General features: G+C 41.3%; 1 protein-coding gene across 5 annotated transcripts in view; it reads left to right on the forward strand.

Annotated features, from left to right (window-relative positions):
- Window positions 1-18,314, forward strand: part of SLC7A11 (solute carrier family 7 member 11) — an 82,520-nt gene that overhangs the window by 40,291 nt on the left and 23,915 nt on the right. For all 5 annotated transcript variants that reach the window (XM_076337220.1, XM_076337216.1, XM_076337215.1 and 2 more), the window contains 2 exons: window positions 1,262-1,361; window positions 4,475-4,519. In XM_076337220.1, coding sequence (XP_076193335.1) covers window positions 1,262-1,361; window positions 4,475-4,519 — 145 coding nt within the window. The remainder of the gene's footprint in view (window positions 1-1,261; window positions 1,362-4,474; window positions 4,520-18,314) is intronic.

The raw sequence follows: 18,314 nt of genomic DNA on the forward strand, positions 1-18,314 counted from the left end.
CACAAAGCACAAGGAGCCATTCAGCACAGAGGGCCAGAAAGGGGAGCACTTTTTAATGAATTTGTGGCAGATTTTATCTAACAAAAATTATCACAGTTGTTGGCTCTGTCCCTGGGGATGCTCTTTTGTGATGCTTCACAAAGCCTCCCATCTGAATCAACAGCACAGCTTTAGGCTCTGCGGTGAGCTCAGTTTCTCAGGGACAGGCGGTTCTCTGTGGTTAGCAATAGACTCTGAAATAAAAGTTTTCCTGTGTAGCACTCTGCTGATTCACTATTTCTGTTTTCAAGTTTTTCACTTCCTTTCTGGCCGTTGCAATGCCTCTTCCCTCACCTCCTTTCATGTGCAAAATTTCTCTCTGTTCCCTTCCGCCCCATTTTTCCTAGACCTTTGGAGCAGGCCAGACACAGGTTTGGATGGGTTTTGCTGCCCTTAAGTAGCTCAGCTAGTGTCCCTGATTCCCCACTGGGACCTTCCTCTGGCCGCAGCTCTTCCCTTACCCAAAAAGCCTCCGCTTCAATGGGAATTTTGACTGAGGGCTCAGTAAAAACTGAGTAAAGGGTAGAGGATTTGACCCATTGCTAATTTAAGTCTGAATGAATTGTGCTTCCTCCTGCTCCTTTTCTGTGGAGGATCATTGCTTCTCAGGACATTTGAGATGTTGTAGGGAGGTGTTACATACCATAGAGCACCTTGTAAATGAGTAAGAGCATAACACTACTCTTACATGTTTGCATTTATAGATATGTAATTTTACTTAGTGTAATTTTAGTACAGTACTGACTATAATGTGGTAGGGAGTTACTAAATTTTTCAGTGGTAGAAATGTTTAAGATATTGGGTTTGTTTACCTTAAAAATGTTGCTTGTGAGTGAAATGCTAGCAATGTTCCTTCTGATTAAAATGTTAAACAAGTGAAATTTTCCACAGCAAAAACTAAAGCTCACTCTGCTCTTTCATATTGATGTAAGTCACTGCTGGAGATGACAGTGCAGTGAGTGTCATCAAGCTCAGAATGCTTTGAAAAAAACTAATAGGTCAAATTCTGCTATTGCATGACTAGGGACGCCACAAAACATTTTACAATTGCTGGCAGACTACGGCTGCAAGGGTTGGGTCAGAAATTAAGGTCAAGGGCAGAACTTGAAGTCAGTGAACTGTTGGGTGATTAAATGTTCCATGGTGTGATATATTTATTTGTTTTAAAGTAGTAGGTGACCAAAGAGCTTATTTTTCAATATTGTTTTTGTTGATGTTGCAGGAGAAACACAGCACTTTCAAAATGCCTTTGCGGGCAACGATGCCAGTGTTATGGGATTACCACTTGCTTTCTATTCAGGAATGTATGCCTATTCAGGCTGGTAAGTTATTGAAACATATAAGTATTTGTCCTGAAAACAGACACTAATATGCTCTAACAAAGACATTTATTTATATGAAGACGTGAGTAGCACGTTCTACATCTTTGCCAAACTACATCATGTAGTAAAGGATAGATCTCACCACTGTTCCATATGCTCAGTAGTTATTCTGCAAGCAGCTCTACAAAAGAAAGATCTTTCTTCTACAGTGTACAATAGGTAAACACGCACTGAACACTAAAAAAATCAGACTTTTATTTCTGTTCTTAAGACTAGAAATAAAGGCAACAAGAAAGGAATGTTGTTAAATTTTCATTAGGTATTTTGATAAAAGGATAATGAAGCTTTAATTTTTGTTGAACAAGTCAGTAATTACATGAAAAACCTATGAACTGTTACAAAGTTGTGGATCTCCATCCCACTTGGGTGGACCTCAGCCTTTGCTTTGTAAAAGCAGTATTTGAAGAATAAGAAGGGAACCACGATAACATTCGTATAGACCACAAAACAAGTTAAAAAACTATATTCTTGCACCTCTTGCTTGGAGAGAATTGGACCTCATTTAACAAGAAGTGCAACTGGCTTCCACAGAAGTCAAGTGCTATTGACTGTGAGCAAAGGTATGAGAATCTGCCTTCAAGTATCCTGCTCAGAACTTTCTTTCAAGTTCTTTCCCTCTCCCCCACCAAAGTACACAGCAGCTGATTTGAAAGGCGCTGCCACTCTTGGAATCTGCCTGACGATTTCTTCATGCTTGGTGAGGGCTCCACGTTGCACAGTGCCAACGTGCTTTTGCAGCAGCAGTGTGTGGGGGGAAAAAAAAGACTACAATGCACAGAGTGAGCTTATTTTGAGATAGCTTTGTCTGCAGGTCTTCCCTTTCCTTTCCATAGCCTCACAGGCAGCCAAGTTCTTTAACTTGCACAAAAGGCGAGGGCTGAGAGATAAGGGTTTTATTTATTTAATTTGGAGGGACAGCGGGCCGAGCATTTGAGTTCTCTGCCTGTCTGTAACTCCCCGGTTGCAGGAGCATTATAAACATGCACACTGAAGTACTGAACAGAACTTTTATATTAAATGGTGGTGGTGGTGGTGGTGGTGGGAACCCAAGAGAGTCCAAAGCCTTTATCTGTGATAGATATATAAGAAAAGAGCCTGGCATTCTGAAGCCTCAAAGAAATTGAACTCATTATGCGAACATTCTCTACCTTCTTCCCTCTCTCTCATATAACCACCTCAGTCTCTCATATCCATACATGTGATGGTTTCCCACTTTAAAAATATTAACCTAACTGTACATTTTTGTATGAAGGCAATTTTAAAAGCTCTTTAATATTATTCATCACCGAGGCAGAGTTTGTTTACTGTAAAATGCTACATCAAAAATACTGTTATTCTGTTGCTTCTTTTCCATTCCTTTCCATTTTCTACCAAACCCCTACAATAAAAATCATCTCTGTTTTTCCTTTACACCTTCTGACTTTTATTTCAAGGTCCTTATTTGCCACTTATAAAAGAAATTAACAGGAAAAGACCTAATTTGGCTAGTGGTTCTTCCCAGCTGCCTATTTATCTTTGTCACCAGCTCAGATTGATTGCCTCAGAGCACAGAAGAGCAGACCATTAAGTGGAGTGTCAATACCCCTGCACTATCAGTTTCATGGGGCTAAATCAATCCAATAAGCTGAATGTGAAGGAGTGTTGCAAGTGTTTGTGTTGTGTCCCAGGACGCAGGCAGAATTTTATTCATAGCCTATAAGACTATTAAGATTTAATGATACAGCTTTAAAGAACAAAACAAAGGTAGTATCTGTTATATGTGTGGGTTCATCCTGCAAAGAGCAAGTGTAGACTATTGGGTATATAAAATGCTGGGTGAAAAAGGACAAGTAGAGGAAAGAATGCAAGGAAGCATGTCTGTGCATCAATAAAAGGACTGATGCAGGACTGTCAAATTACTTCTGTCTAGAAGCAGGACTAAGACCAGAAAGAAGTAGCTGAACATCCTACCCGTCAGAAGCCATCTCTTCTTTGAACTATCCCAACCTCCTCTTTTGTGTTCTGTGCACTAGCAAGTTTAGAAACAAGTACTGGGGTTGTTGTATAAGATGGCAAATCTATTTTTACAGAATTTCATGCTCAGTCATATTTTTTTAAAACCGTGAGCCAGTGCTAGCTCGTTCTGCTAACCCAGATCTGGTCCAAGACTTGTGATGCAGAAAAGTTCCCAGACTGCCAGGTCAAGTACCATTTGTTTATTCACTGTAGCACTGTTGGGTCAGATATCATTTGTCTTCCTGCATGTGTCCTAAAAGTAGAAAGCCAGGATAAGCACGGTACTGACTGCTCTGTTTAATTAGCCAGGATGTGACTTTGTGCCCATACCTGAGCCAGGCACATCTGTGTGATCCAGTGATGCACAGACCTAGTGCTAATAAATGCAGAACACACAGTTCAGTGACCTTGAGGCTTACGGTTGCTTTGTATGCAGGGCTGTGCCCGGTGAGTAGTTCCTATGAATTCCCATACGTAGCTGTCTCTTGCAGGCTGCTGGAATATGACCAGAGTGCAACCTGTACTGGAGGTTGTGCAAGAGCACACAAGATTAGCAGCCTGGGTTTGTGATTGTATATGACACACTAGTGTCAAAATCCTAGTTTTAGGAGGGGTTTTTTGAGGCTTCATTCATTTTTATTGTTAAGAAGTCCTTGCTGAGTACCCTGATGAGAATTTTTGCCAATACAACCTGAAACTGTAAAAGGCTACAGCCACAAATGGAATATGAGGCTTGAGGGGGCATGTACGTTTGTGCATAGGATTAGGGTGAGCCATAATTTGCCTAGTATGCCGGGGACAATAATTTAATTCCACACCGACATTACATAGCTTTTGCCTTTTTTCTGCTTTGCTGTCTTTTCTGATAATTCCCTTCCTGAGTGTGGGGATGAGGGAAGGTTAAATCTCACGATTTCCTTAATCCAAACATGGGTCTGCAAATTCTACTATAATTAACAGCAGTGCTTAACTAAAAGCATCTTCTTGGTTGTTTGGGAAAGAAATACAGAATCAAAACCTACCAAGCCCTTATAATATATTTTATAACTCTTTTTTAGGTTTTACCTCAATTTTGTTACTGAAGAAGTGGAAAACCCTGAAAAGTATGTACCTAATGTTTTTCTTGACTTTTGAAAAATGGTCATAACATTTAAAATGCTATAAAAGTAGTGATCTTCAGAAATTCTTCATGCTGGTCAAGTTGCTTGCTTTCCAGCAGATCTGGTATCTATTTGAATTGCAACTGCTTGAAGATTTGCTATTTTGGGCCTGTCGTGACCTTGTTATGTATTCTGCTTTTATGTGCACAGAAAGCAGAAAACTAAGTAGATCTCCAGGGCTCTGATTCTCCCCCTCAGGATACAAGTAACTATCAGTGGCTCCTTTGAGTAGAAGTTACTGGTATCCTGACAGGGAAATCTTGCCCAAGAAACTTATCTGCTGCAATATTTGGCAGTTTTGCTATGTTTAAATATTAATCAAATACTTAGTTCTACTTGTTTTAGATGTCTCAGAGTTGCAGGATCTTGAATACACATAGCACAGCATCCGATCCAATTAAGCTTAACAGGGGATATTGGTGGGAGTCTGTTTCAAAACAGAGATGAATACTCTCACAGCGCCTGTCTGTAAAATATGGAAAGAAAATCTGTCCTGTTACGGAGAGTTTGATTTGGCAGATCTATTTTGGTAGATATGTTTTAGTACATGCAACCAGTAATAAAACAATATTAACCTTTTCTAAAAATTAAAGAAAATATGCCTTGTCAAATCCGATTCTGTTCTTTGAGGAAATTAACAATTTACTTGATTAAGAATTAATGGGTAGATAAAATTTTCTTAGGTTTTTACAATAAGATACCTGGCTGGGTACCAAATAACTTACTGTTTAAAAAGACCCCCAGCACCGTACACTCAGAGAATATAAAGGTACATATCTTAGACATGTAAATAAAGGAAAAAAACCCAAACAGCCATCAGGGAGCATGCGGAAGGTTTGTAGTTGGTTTCTTCAAAGCCTGAACCAAGCCTGGTGCCATTCGGAATTTTCATCAGAGACCTGAAAACAATTATAAAGAAATTGATGATAAAACATGAGGATGGCAGAAAGGCTGGCAAATTTCCATTGTTTCAATGCCTTTGAGGGATCTTGGGTGTTAACGGGCTCTTTAATGTGATCAGGATATGTATACCGAGGAATATATGACTGGAAGCTGAAACCAGACAAATGCAGGTAGAAAATACAGTGTTAATATTTAACAAGGTGGTTGACTAATCATTAGCACAGATACCTACGTAAAATTGGATTTTTCATTGGTATTCTTCAGTTCAGACAGAACACCTTTATAGAAGCCGTGCCTTAGTAAAACACAAGGCATTTGGCTCAGTGGAGAGTATCTGGCTAATGCTTCCCAGGCCTGGGACACGCAGGAACTCGGGCTAGATGATCTAGTAGCAAATCTGGGTTTAAATACCAAGGAACTGTGTGCTTTATAAAGTCAGGGGAGGCAGACATTTTAAAACCCCTACATTTTCTTTTGAAAAACCATTGTATGGCAGACTGGCTTGAAAAGAAATGTGAAACTAAATAAAGGAGTGAAGTGATTCTGGTTCAAGACTTCGACTGCTTCAGGAAATTCTGGGGAGATGGGTTAGGAGCCAGAGTCTTGGTGATGTGATCAAAAGCATTTGCTAGAAGCAATATAATTTGTAAATTATCATGTGGTTGCCATCAATATTGTGTGATGTTTTTAAACATGCACATGCCTACCACCCTTTGGGACTTTTTGTACACTTACGTGTCTCTGCAGTCCTCTTAGCGGTATGGTGATTAACTGAAATTATCGGTAATTTTCATTACAGCTATTTTGGTTTATCTTGACTTTTTCTTCTTGTGGTCTCAGTCAGAGGAGTGCATATTTTTGAACATGTTGCTTTCTGCTGCGTAGGACAGAAAGGCATAGTTCCTTTTTTTTTTTAACACCCATTGAAGCATGTTGTATCACAGCTAAGAAAAGTGGTGTGGGCTAGATTCGGGGGTTTTCTTCATTGCAGTTGGGATGTGAGGCAGGGTGACACTCTTTTCTGCCCCCACCTCGGGAGAGCTTCTCTGTTCTCCAGGTTACCCTTGGAGAGCTGCTGACATTAATTGTGCTGCTAGTGGGGATGCAGGACTGGGGGCGCAAGCCATGTAGCCTGGCTGGTTTGGTGTATTCCAGGACAGCTCTGGAAAAAGCAGCTCAGTGTTACATGTGCAATGTTGTCGCAAAGCTGTTAGAGCTTCCCTTCATCACTCTTCTTCTTGGGGTTGCGCTTTGAAAGGATGAGAAGGGAAGATGCCCAGTGTTTACAGCAGGGTGCCTGGGATCACAGTCTCCACGCACAGGTACAAATACACAGTAGAAGAGATTGGGATTTTAAACACTGCTAAATAAGTGGCAGGTGATGACAGGGCAAGTGGATTGCTACCGGCTGTGCTGACGGAGACCTCTGTACCACCTGTAAATGGGGATTCTGGACTCTGTTAACCCGAAACAAGCAATTAAATGAAACAGTTGTAATATTTTTTATCTAGTTGCCACCTGTGAATTGCTCTGTTGGAAAGATGTCCTGCTGAACGGGGGCCTGCTCCACCACCGTTTCCAAAGATACAGGGCAAGGGAATAGTGTGAACTAAACCCAGGGCCAACTGTCTCAGCTCCCACCAAACTCAGTGCAGGCATTAGGTGAGCCAGTGATCATGCTGCTGTTGTAGGCATTTATTAGAACTCAACTGCCTTTTTTTTTTTTTTTAACCTAAAATGCTGTCTTTCCTTTCCTTCTTGTTGTATGCCTTATGTTAAAGGTTGCATGTAGTGCTGCAGAGGTATTTTCTAGCTGTTTTTAAAAGGGAAGAGGGAAGTATAGGCTTGAACCACTTAAAGCCTGTAACAGCTCCAGGTGTGCAATTTGTAATGTTTGTCAATGGTTAGGGATGCAAATTACTTACAGCGACAGAGGTGAACACAGTGATGCTTTCTTCACTGCGCGTGCCAAAGTAAATGTTTGTCTGAGAATCAGTCACAGTTGCATATTTCCAGGTGTGCGGCAGCTTTTAAAGTAACTGACAGCTGGTGCCGAGATGAATGATCAGCACCGTCCCCATGTTAACCAGCCTGCTGCAAACCCGCAGTGAAGTGTACCGAAAGAGTTGTGGGGGAGGATAGCGCAGCTACAGCAGGGGGAATGCAGAAATGCTCTATCAGAGAGAGGAGTTGCAGCGGAGCTGCCAAGGGCCCACGTTTGTGGAGATCTGGCTTTAAGCCCCTTTTTGTCTGGTGAGTCCTGGACTCCCTCTCCACTCTTGTGGTATTGTGGAGGGAGAGAGAGAGAGAGATGGGTCAGGGCCCTAGAATATGTCCTGAAATGCACAGGAAGGTGGAAACATCTACCATTAGACATTAAAGTTTTCCAGATAGGGATTGCTTTGTTTGCTGCGGTGTGTGCAGCACCAGGAAAGCTTGCTGGAGTACAGCAAGTGCCATTGGAAATGGAGGAGAGAGGCAGGGGAAGGGGGGATGCTCATGACCTTGCCCGGCTGAAAGCCGCCTTTGTGCTCCCTCGGAGCGGCTGTTTGTACAGGCAGAAAGGCTCCTGAAGGCTGTGGGAGTCTGTGTAGGTGCAGCAGTCTGCCCAGGTGCAATAAATTGCAGATTTAGGTCTATAAATAGGATAAATACTATGGGCCTGAGGCACTGAGATACCTAGGCGATATGAAATCCTAGGTAGAGAGAGCTGACACAGAGACAGTGGAAATGAGCCAAGTGGAGAGGAAGGGCCCTTTATAGAAAGGAAAATGCAAAAAGGAAGAAAAAAATCTGAAAGTGAATGCCACTACTTTTTGAACAGATTTTTGAAAGTAGTGCTGAATTCTCACTTTGGAAATGTCACAGTCCCTTCTTTTGTATAAGAAAAAGGACATTATTATAATCCCAGTTATCATAAGATGTAGAAGTAGCTGTTTCTGTCTCCTGCTAAACCCCCTTTTGATGTCTCATTTTTAAGCCTGGACTCATTTCTTTATTCCTCTTTGTTAAAGTGCTTCCCTCATACAGCATTAGTAGGACCCGAAGCAACATGAAGTTGATGTTTGTTTTACAAGGAGCTGTGGTTGCAGTGTTCAGCTGCTTTAATGTACAATTTTTTTTAAAAGAGTCTGAAATAATTTTATTATCAAGAATATGTGGAACAATGTTGAAGTGTAATAATAAATTTCTTTTACTTCTGAAAATTATGCTTTGCATATGTGTGCTGGATCAATAGCAATTGCTGTTTGAAATGAAATATCTGAATAATCCTTGAAGCAGAGCTTCACTAAAATAGCCTCATGCAGCCATGTCACGTGCAGCTTTGATCTTTTTGATTTTCTTACATTATAAGGATCGGCCCTACTCAGACTGAGGTCATATTGTATTGTCTAAATAATAAGTGAATGAAGGAACAGCTGGGTCTCTGAGAGAGAATTTGTCACCTGAAAATTGACAGGAGCGTGTTGCCTGGAGCAGTAAATTTAGAGGACTGGAAATCAAGCATGTTGAACTTTCAAACTCATTTCTTATACATAGTCTTTGAGCTCATCTGTATTCTTGAGCATCCACTCTGTACTCTGAAGAAACAGACCAAGCTTTTTCAATCAAGACCCTAAAAGCAGCTCATGCCTGAACGGCACTTCCTTCCTCCCTTCCCAGGCAGAGCAGAGTCCAGGATCAGCGCTCTAGTTTGTCAGGAATTTCGATGGACTCCAGATGAGAAAATAACACAGGAGCATTACAGCAGTGTCTTCAGAGCCTCGTCAAAGTCAGGGCCAGACTGTGTCAGATGCTGGCCAAAGAGAACGCTGCTTTAAAAAAATTATGTTCTACATCCTCAGTATGAGCAGATGATGAGCCCAAACACTTCGCGTTATAAAGATTAGGCTCTAGATGGAAGAGAAGGAAAATATTATTTCACTTTAAGGGAAGGGAAACCAAGACTTGAATTCCTTAATGACTTCAAGGAAGTCTGTGATCAAGTGGGCAACTAGAGGTATTGATTCACAGCCCTCCTTTAACTCAAAATCATATTATTTCTTTGGCAGTGTAAGTTTTCGTTAGTGTTGTTGAAGTTAGGAGATATTTTTCCTTTAGTGGTCTTCAATTTCAGTTGTATAAAATGGTAGATAGGAGATTTTTAAAGGATGTGGATTCTGAAAATATTTTACAGGAAAAAGATTCCTTTGCAGTTGCACTTAATATAGCAGCTATTTGGCATAATCCTTTCTTCTTTTTTCCTTTTCTTTTTTTTTCCTTCCCTTATTGGGCCATTTCATTTGCAAATATTCTGTTTCTGTTTGTAAAATAACTTTGGTCCAGCCCAGGCAATCTATCATTGTTCAAAAAGTTACACAGTGCGAAGAACATATTATTGAGATGTATAGTGTTTATAAACCTGGTCTCAGATTGATAAATCATGTCTTGTGCTGTTGAAAAGCCAAGAAATGAATTGCTTTGCTATGACCTTGGGGTCTGAGATTAGTCAGTTTGTCTATTAGATTTTTCCAGTGTTCTTCTCACTTCATTTATTCCTTCTTTTCTAAGGAACTGAGAAGCAGTAGATGTATATAGCAAGTCACCAAGGCTTGATGTCATCAGACATTTTGTAAAATCAGGATATCAAAATGTTTGATATAATCTGGTTTTATATTGGGTTTAAATAATGTGAGTGTCATGTCTGTTTAATCTAATATGTACCACCCATTTGTGTTAATTAATGTTTAAAGTCACACTTGGCATCTATGAGGACTGAGTGAGAGAAATGTGGTATTAGAGGTTTTTTTCAGGGTGTCTAAGCATTATAGAGATGCAGATGGATGGGAGGGGAACAGTGGCTAGGACACTAAAACTCTTCCAGCTCCCTAGTTGTTTGTAGCCATCTGATTTTTGGCACTTCACATTAGGATGCACCCCCCTTCCAAAATCAGTCAGAAACTTGAATTGCACTGTTGCTCACTACCAGTCTAGACCCTGACTAGCTATTCCTAGTAATCATAACAATGAAAAATATTTTTAATGTTAGAGGATGCAAGCCTTTGCCATTTCTGCCTCTCTGCTGCTTTGTTCATTTTTGTTATTTTATAATCTAATGACAAGCTCTACTCTGAAGAGGAATATTAATATTGATATTGATTATCTTAGGCACCAGAAAATGAATAAAGTCAGAAGTTTATCTCCCTGCAGTTATGCTGTCTATTATTTCAAACACACCTCATCACTGCTTTTTATTCAGGAAAGACAGACGATGTAGCTGAAGCACTGAACTGGGACTCAGGAGAACTGGCTCAGGCACAAACTTGCTGTGAAAATGGAGGGTGGGTTACTTCATCTCTTCTCCTCCTGTTTCCCTCCTTTCTCTCCTCCCCTTCTTTTCCCTATCCACTTTATGGAGTGGGAGGTATCACCTCCTGGCTTCATTTTTGGAGTATTTATGTTCTTCCAAGGTCGAGGGTAAGCCATGGGCTACGGGGAACCAAAAAAAGTTTATTTGGATTTAAAAATCTAAGCGCCTACTCCTTGAACCGAAGGCTTTAGCAGATTTATTAAACCCTGGGTGTGGCTTCTGTAGGTCCCAGTCCTGTAAAGGCTCGTATGGTATCAGTGGAACAAGGAAGCCTGTGTAGGTCTCTATGTGAGTAACTAGCACCTGGGGGTGTTCCCCTTGGGGATACAGTCTTAATTTTAAATAAACTTTGGACAAGCCTTTCTCACAAAGTAGCTGGGCATAAATACGGTTCCTTCCTTTTAAGTCTGACACTGGATGCAGGTATCCTGCCTCGATATAAGCAGAATAGCTTCGGTACCTGCACTTCGAAATCTTTCTTGCGTTATTCTGTTCCACTTACTTGTAAAAGATACATTTGACTCCAATTCATTTTCTTCGCGTCAGGCTACAGTGTCAAATATTCAGTGCAGAAGTTATAGGATTACAATGTGATATTTTATCTGAAGATAATCAAAAGGGACAAATGCTAATCTTTCAAATATTTTGCAAAGCTCATTTGCTCATGTGAATTCATCAGATTACCTTAAAGGGAAAGCCAGGTCAGTTAAGTGGGCATTTGCATTTTTTCTTCGATATATTGTTTGTGTCTTGAATGAGGATGTTCTAATTACTCTCCCCCCAGCTATTTTTATGTGTCACTTCAATAGAAATTTTATTCTTTCTAAATTTTACTGTACCTAACAGCATAACAGGCTACCTAAATTCCCTCAGTTATCTGCTAAGCGTCTCAGAAGATGAGGTGTCCAAACACTGCTGAATCCAACATCACTTTCCACAGTTTAATTGTGCCCTGTGTGAGGGATAAAATGATAGATTCACAATCACGTCTTCAGAACTATAAAATCCTCTAATGGGGAGAATCTGCCAAATAACAAAAACAAATTAATTTACTAGATCAAGTATACTTAAACAAAACCAAGCATGGGTTTTGCTATTTGTAAATTGTATGAAAAAGCATTTAATTGAGAATGTAATTCAGCAGGATTTGTGTGTCTATTTCTCCCTCTCAAACACAATTACTAGCTCATAGGGGAGCTGGCTCACCAGCATGAAACTGTTCTTGATAAAATGAGCTTTCCTTTACTTTTGCTTTCTCGCTAACCTTATTAACTACTTACAGCTTGCATGCTTCACATCGTCAACTCATTCATTATAGTTTTTTATAAATGTCTGATAATTCCTTCCTGAAACTAAGTATTTCAGTCTTGGATGCATGTTTTTTGATGGGTTCAGATTTCTGAAATCTCAGTATAAGCACTAATTTTTTGCACTTCATGAAAAAACAAAAGTTAATTAAAGGATGCTGCTGCTTCTCTTGCTTCAGGCTGGAAATTCTCTTATGAGTGGGATCCAAATGTTCTGAGTTGCTTTGCTCTTATTTATAATCTTTTTTCACTAAAACTCCTAGTTTGGGAGACTTTAATTGTCCTATAGTTTGGTACACAGGTGTTTCCCAAAGTGTGTCACTTGAAGACCATGGCTACAACACCAGGCTGAGAATTGCTTGACAAAATATTATGAGGGAGGCAATGCCGTCATTAGCTGTGACATGATCTGCTTCATAAATACAACGTGCTGGTAGGAAGGAGTAATATTACTTCATTTTGCACCTGATCTCAGCTGATTTTTGGTGATAGTTTGGGGCAGCTTGGATTCAAAACCAACTGCAAAGTTGGGGAGGGAAGTATTGAAAATACTCTTTGGCCGGCTGCGATCTCAGCTTAGACATAGTAGTATTGCAGTCAGATTTTCTTGCAATGCCTCCTAATTCCTAATGGGGATGCTAGTAAATCAATAAGGAATAATAAGCTTTTATAAAAAGCTACCAGACTTCCTTCAGGACATATTGCTTTTGCTGCTGCACTGTCCTGCATGTCAGTGAGTGGAACTTTTAGAGTCACCAGCAAAAGGATCTTGAAGGAAAAGTCCATGCTGGAGCAGCAGATGCTGTGGCAGGTTCAGCTGAGTTCCGGCTCCAGCTTCTCCTCTCTCCCCTCTCCATTCCATACCCCACGAGATGTGCTGTAAATGCCCTAACCTTGACAATCTGTTGGTTCTGCTGAGGATGGACGCAATTAAGCAAGCCACATGTGAGACATGCGAATCTTTCAAGGGCTGCAACTTGCTTGTGAGCCACACTTGGGGCCTGTGTGTGATAGGATTTGGTGAGGGTCACTGAACCCACAAAATATTTCCAACAAGCTGGAGTGAACAAGAGAACTGTGATTTTAACCGTGTTAGCAGCTTGAGTTAAAACAGAGAAAAGGTCAGGATGGAATTGAAATTGGTAACCTAAATTAAAGTCCAAGTGGTTGGGTTCTTTTTTTTTTTTAACTTCAATTACACTGAACTAGATTTTTGGATTTGGTAATGTGGGTTACCCCGTACTCCTGCAGCGCAGACTTTTCTTTGGCCCTGCAATTTTCGAGAGTTCCAGCACACTAGCTACCATATATAATATCTCATAATTAACTGAGGGTGCAGATTCAGTCTTTTGGTTCTTATTTTCCCCATTCTAGGCTGTTGAACACAAATTCCTCCTACCTCACGCACCTGGCTGTCCCTTGCCCCATGGGTGCAGCGGGTCCTCCTCAACAGCAGTGCTGTATCGTAAGAGAGAGGAAACGGACAGCACAGCTGGAAAACGTGGTGTGCCATGCAGTTTGAGTCTGGAGTGATCCAGATGTATGCAGAAAGACACTCTGCGCACCTGAATCCCCTGCCTTGTCTTTGACACACACACTTTGTGTCTGAGCGGTGCTTTGAATTCACCAGAGCAATAGCTGCAGACAGCAGAGGGGCTGGGAAGATGACTCACTGCATGAAGTCACCTGTCATCTGGAACAGGGATCACAGAGAGCAAAGGCTTCAGCAGCAGGGATAACAAAAAGGCTGCAGATTTCATTGGGCACTATTCCTCTTCCTTACCTCTGCAGGAGGTCGGAGGTAGCTGCTCTGTGTGCGTACTGCTTTCCAGAGGTTGCATGTTTTCCTTGCGCATTTAGTTGGGGACTGACCTAATGGATACTATCACAGTCTATAACGTTCAGGAATGTGTATGTGACACACATTCAACATATGTTGTTATTTCTTTTTCCTTTTCCCTTGTGCAGTTTCTTTTTTTTCCCCACCCCATGTTTTTTATTGCTTCTATCAGTGCTGAGTCCTGTGGTGCAATTCCACACCATGAGAGAGAGACGATCCTCGCCAGGCACCAGTATCTTTGTCATTGGGCACCAGTATCTTTGTCATTGGCAGCTGTTTTCTAAACACCAATTTAGCATTTGAATTGGTTCAGCTGACTTCCAGTCTTTCTATCTCCTACTTCCACTTTATTATCTTTCTATTTTAATGTAAAAAAAAAAAAAAAAAGTTATGTTCTGTTTAGAAATTGACTGCAGTGAAGAGCTACCTGTGACAGGGTTTAAACTGATATGCCAGTCAATATGTGTGGATGAGAAAAGGGACTGATGTAATCTATAGTGTCTGTAAAGGTTTCAAAGATGTGCCTTGATCATTAATTAAGGCAATAAGGATGTCTCATAAAATTACAGTTGAGGAGACTAATAATTCACTATTGAATGAAGAAAGGCAAGGTCACTTGTATAATTACCTATTCTAACATTTATATTCCTTGTATAAAATGCTCCTACTCACACAAAAGTCGAGCTGATGGCCATGGAAATATTCAGGACCAGGAAATGCAGATTTCCTACTTAAGCTTTGAGGGAATACTAAAAAAAAAGTGTAGTTGTCTTTTTCTATCTATTTGTTCTGTTTGATTTTTGTAGTATGATTTATTATTTCATACAGTCAAAGTTAACTTATAGCACATGCCTGGCATGGGTGTTTAAGGACGAGTGAGTGGAAAAATGGAAGAACAAAAATGAATGCTGTAAATGCAGGGTTAGATCAGTACTGCTGTGCTGGGTTTTAACTGTGGATATGTGTATTGAAATTAATAGTGCTATCACTCTTCTTTTTCTAATAATTGCCTGATACAGGATCTGATTCCAATTCCTTTTATGTCCCAAGAACGTAATAAAGATATTGCAAAGATGTTAGCACAGAAATCAGGAAGGTAGTCAGCTACCTGAAAAATCAAAGATATTCAGCGAACATAAACGGAGGATGGAAGGAAAAAGAGAGCGGAAAAGATAAATTACAAAGGCAGACACCATAATGCCATGTTGATATATGCCAGGACACAGGGTTAGTAGTGGTTCTGTTCCTGTGCGTGCTGTTAGGAGGGAGGAGGGTAAGGCAGGATGGGAGATCAGGCAGCCTGCGTGATGGTCTCCCCACTAAGACAGTGTCTACATTAAGGCAATACTTCAGAAGCCATTGCTTTGATATGTTTGTTTCTGTTTGTGTAGACTCTGTGGTTTAAGATAAAAGGCCCAACTTGAAACGAAAATGACTGAACGAAAACTCTCGGAGTTCTGGAAACACTCAAAACTTTTTGAAGATTACTTGTAGTTCTGAAAATGCATCATTCGGGCAGGCTCCCGCTGAAGGAGAGGTGTCCACCGGAGGGGAGAGGTTCCTGCGGGCTGACTGGTGGGATGAGTGGACAAGCAGGTGCGTGGGCTGCCGCGATGTGTAGCCTTATTTTTTCTAATCCAAGAGTAGTGGAGAAAGGGGGTGTCTTCTGCAGGGGATGAGGATATTTCAGCATTTTGAGTTTTACAAGTGGCTGCCTATGTCGATTTAATGCTGATGATGTAAGGTGTTGTGGCTGGGTACGGGTGAAATTATTGCCTGGAGCGTACACAGAAGAGGCAAACATCTACACGGAAGTGGACACTTAAGAGGCAAACCCTCAACCAGGTTTCTCAGCCTCTGCCAAGCCCGTGGCACCTCTTTCAAGGAAGCAAAGTTCAGGGAACTCAGCTGGAGCTTCCTGCCCTCCCTCCTCCTCCACAGCGGTGGAGGTGTCTCCCCAGGGTGCCGAGCGCCTCGCAGCTTTGTGGGAGCTGGCTGGCTGTCACGGAGAGTCTTGCAGCACCTCTGGCTCCGAGTTTCACAGAGCTTTGGTGGCTCCGAGGCGTAAGGGTGCCATAAGCCTACGTGCTGGCTTCAGCTCGGGGTGGTGGCCGCCCCGGCTGTCTCTGCGGTGGCTGTTTTGTTTGCCTTGCGCAGTGTCACGTCGCTACAGAGCGAGTTGCTCCTTTCCAGCCCTTGTGGCTCAGTTTGCTTGCTGATGTGATAACCTGCTGAGTGCAAGGTGTGTTTGCTTTCCTTTTTTTTTTTGTTTTGTTTTGCTTTGTTTTTGTCTTGTTTGTTTATGTGAATCATTGTTACTATGAATCAGCCCCCGCTAAGGAAGTAAAACAAATGTTTATTCACAGTGTCCCCAGGTAGTTGGCAAAATCCTAATCTGCTTTACCAGCAGGCTAATGTAATGTAACAACAGAACAATGTAACCTTCGAAGTTTCCATTGCCCTGCGTTTTCTTTCATTTTCACCACCTGAAATACATGTGAGACTATTTTAACATCTATTTCTCTTGCACTGAGGGACATACCAGTACCTGTACAGAAGGGTGACAGTATCCTCTTTATGGGAACCCCGAGCTGCTCAGCAGAATATTCATTGCAGGAATAAAAATCTCTTGCAAGACTGATGTACTGCTAAAGGTCCAGAGCTGTAAAACATACTGTATTTTACTGGAGAGATCATGGGTCTCTCAGAGCTAAGCTAGCTCTTCTCTTGGCTGCAGGGAAGGTCCAAGGCTCTCATTAGACATTTTCATTCTTTTTCGGTGGTTCATAAAGCAGGTGGCCTGACTGAATTTACTGGAAAAGAGGTGAGACAGCAGTGCATTAGTGGTAGACAGAAAAGTGAGTAAACTCACCAGATCAGTTATAACCAGATGAGGCAAAAAAAAAATCGTCCAAGTAGGGATCAGATAAAGCTGTATCTATACACTTACAACGTCAGCCATGGCACGGAGTCCTTCACGCCAAACATACCGGGCCAAATCAGCAAATGTTTTGTCTATGTAAGAATTACTGGCTTGTGAAGCAGTTTTTCATTTAACTATGAAGTATTGCCTCTTTGTATGCTAACGCAATGTCTGAAAGCCCTGATTGCACGTGGGTGATAACTGCTATCAGACTATGCTCTGGGCTGACAGCTGGGTAAGGTGACAAAGTGTGTGTCTACGTGAGGTGGTTCAGAGCCTGCCTTTTGATACAGAGCACAGTCACTGCGGCTCCCCCATGGCCTCCACGTTTATCACCTTGGGCCCTGTGGGGGTTATACTCTTTGGGAAAGAAAGCTTGCATGGTTTATATGACTTTTGGTGTTGATGCTGCTCTGCAGTGTAGGCAAACCTCTCCTGGGTTTTCCCCTTCCCACTTTAAAACAGGAGCCTGGTTTCCTCTGACGCTGGTGCTTTTATTTCCTTGTTTACCAATGGTATTAGCTGTGGGGGAGGCGATTCTGAGCACTCGCCTTAATGTTTCAGTCTGAGATTAAAATCTGGGTTTCAAATAGTGCTGAGATCTCACTGTAAAGCCCAGCAGAAGCCAAGAAATTCCTTATGAAATTGCATGGGTGTAGAGCAATCTTTGCTCATGGGTACTGTCTGTGTCGGTTACATCCTGTGTATAGAAAAAAGGGGAGTCTCACAGCCATTTTTCCTGTTATTTGTAAAAGCAAGCCAACACCCACTACCTGTGGGTAGTTATATATGGCAGAGACTGCTAGTTTAATTCACAGTGTGATGTTCTGATCTGTACCGTGGTGCGTCCTTTCCTGGCTGCAGAAGAGGATGAGCCTCTTTGTGCCCCTTTTGTTTCCTTTTCCCTTTAATGCTGAGCCTCAAAAATGACAACGTGCAGAGTGCTAAGCCAGTGTTAGGCGAGCGTGGTGTTATACCAGAAGCTGTAGCAGCATCTTGCATGCTGTTAACGGTAACCTTATATTCAAGCACCATCTAAAACTTCTATAGGCTGATGCTGGCAACTAACTGACAGAGAAAGTGAGATAGCATTTTTTACTGGTATAAAATACAAAATGGGAGAATAAAACACAACTAAAGGAATGGACTACTAAAATCACAAGGGCAGTACGTTCTTTATTGTACTCATGTGCATCAGATTGGAGTTTTAGAACTGCACAAACAGTTATTAACGTGTGCCATGTCATCAAGAGTACTTATCCTTTAGAACAGCATGGTCAAAATATCAATAGCAATGGTGTTATCATACACAAGAAAAGGAATATATTCCACTTGGTTCAGCTAGCAGAATAATTTACTCAACTTTGACACAGTCTTTTTGGATGAGACTTTCAATGGGGTTGTCTTATTTGATT

The sequence above is a fragment of the Aptenodytes patagonicus genome, chromosome 4 (assembly GCF_965638725.1).
Source record: "Aptenodytes patagonicus chromosome 4, bAptPat1.pri.cur, whole genome shotgun sequence".
In the NCBI taxonomy this organism is placed as follows: Eukaryota; Metazoa; Chordata; class Aves; order Sphenisciformes; family Spheniscidae; genus Aptenodytes; species Aptenodytes patagonicus.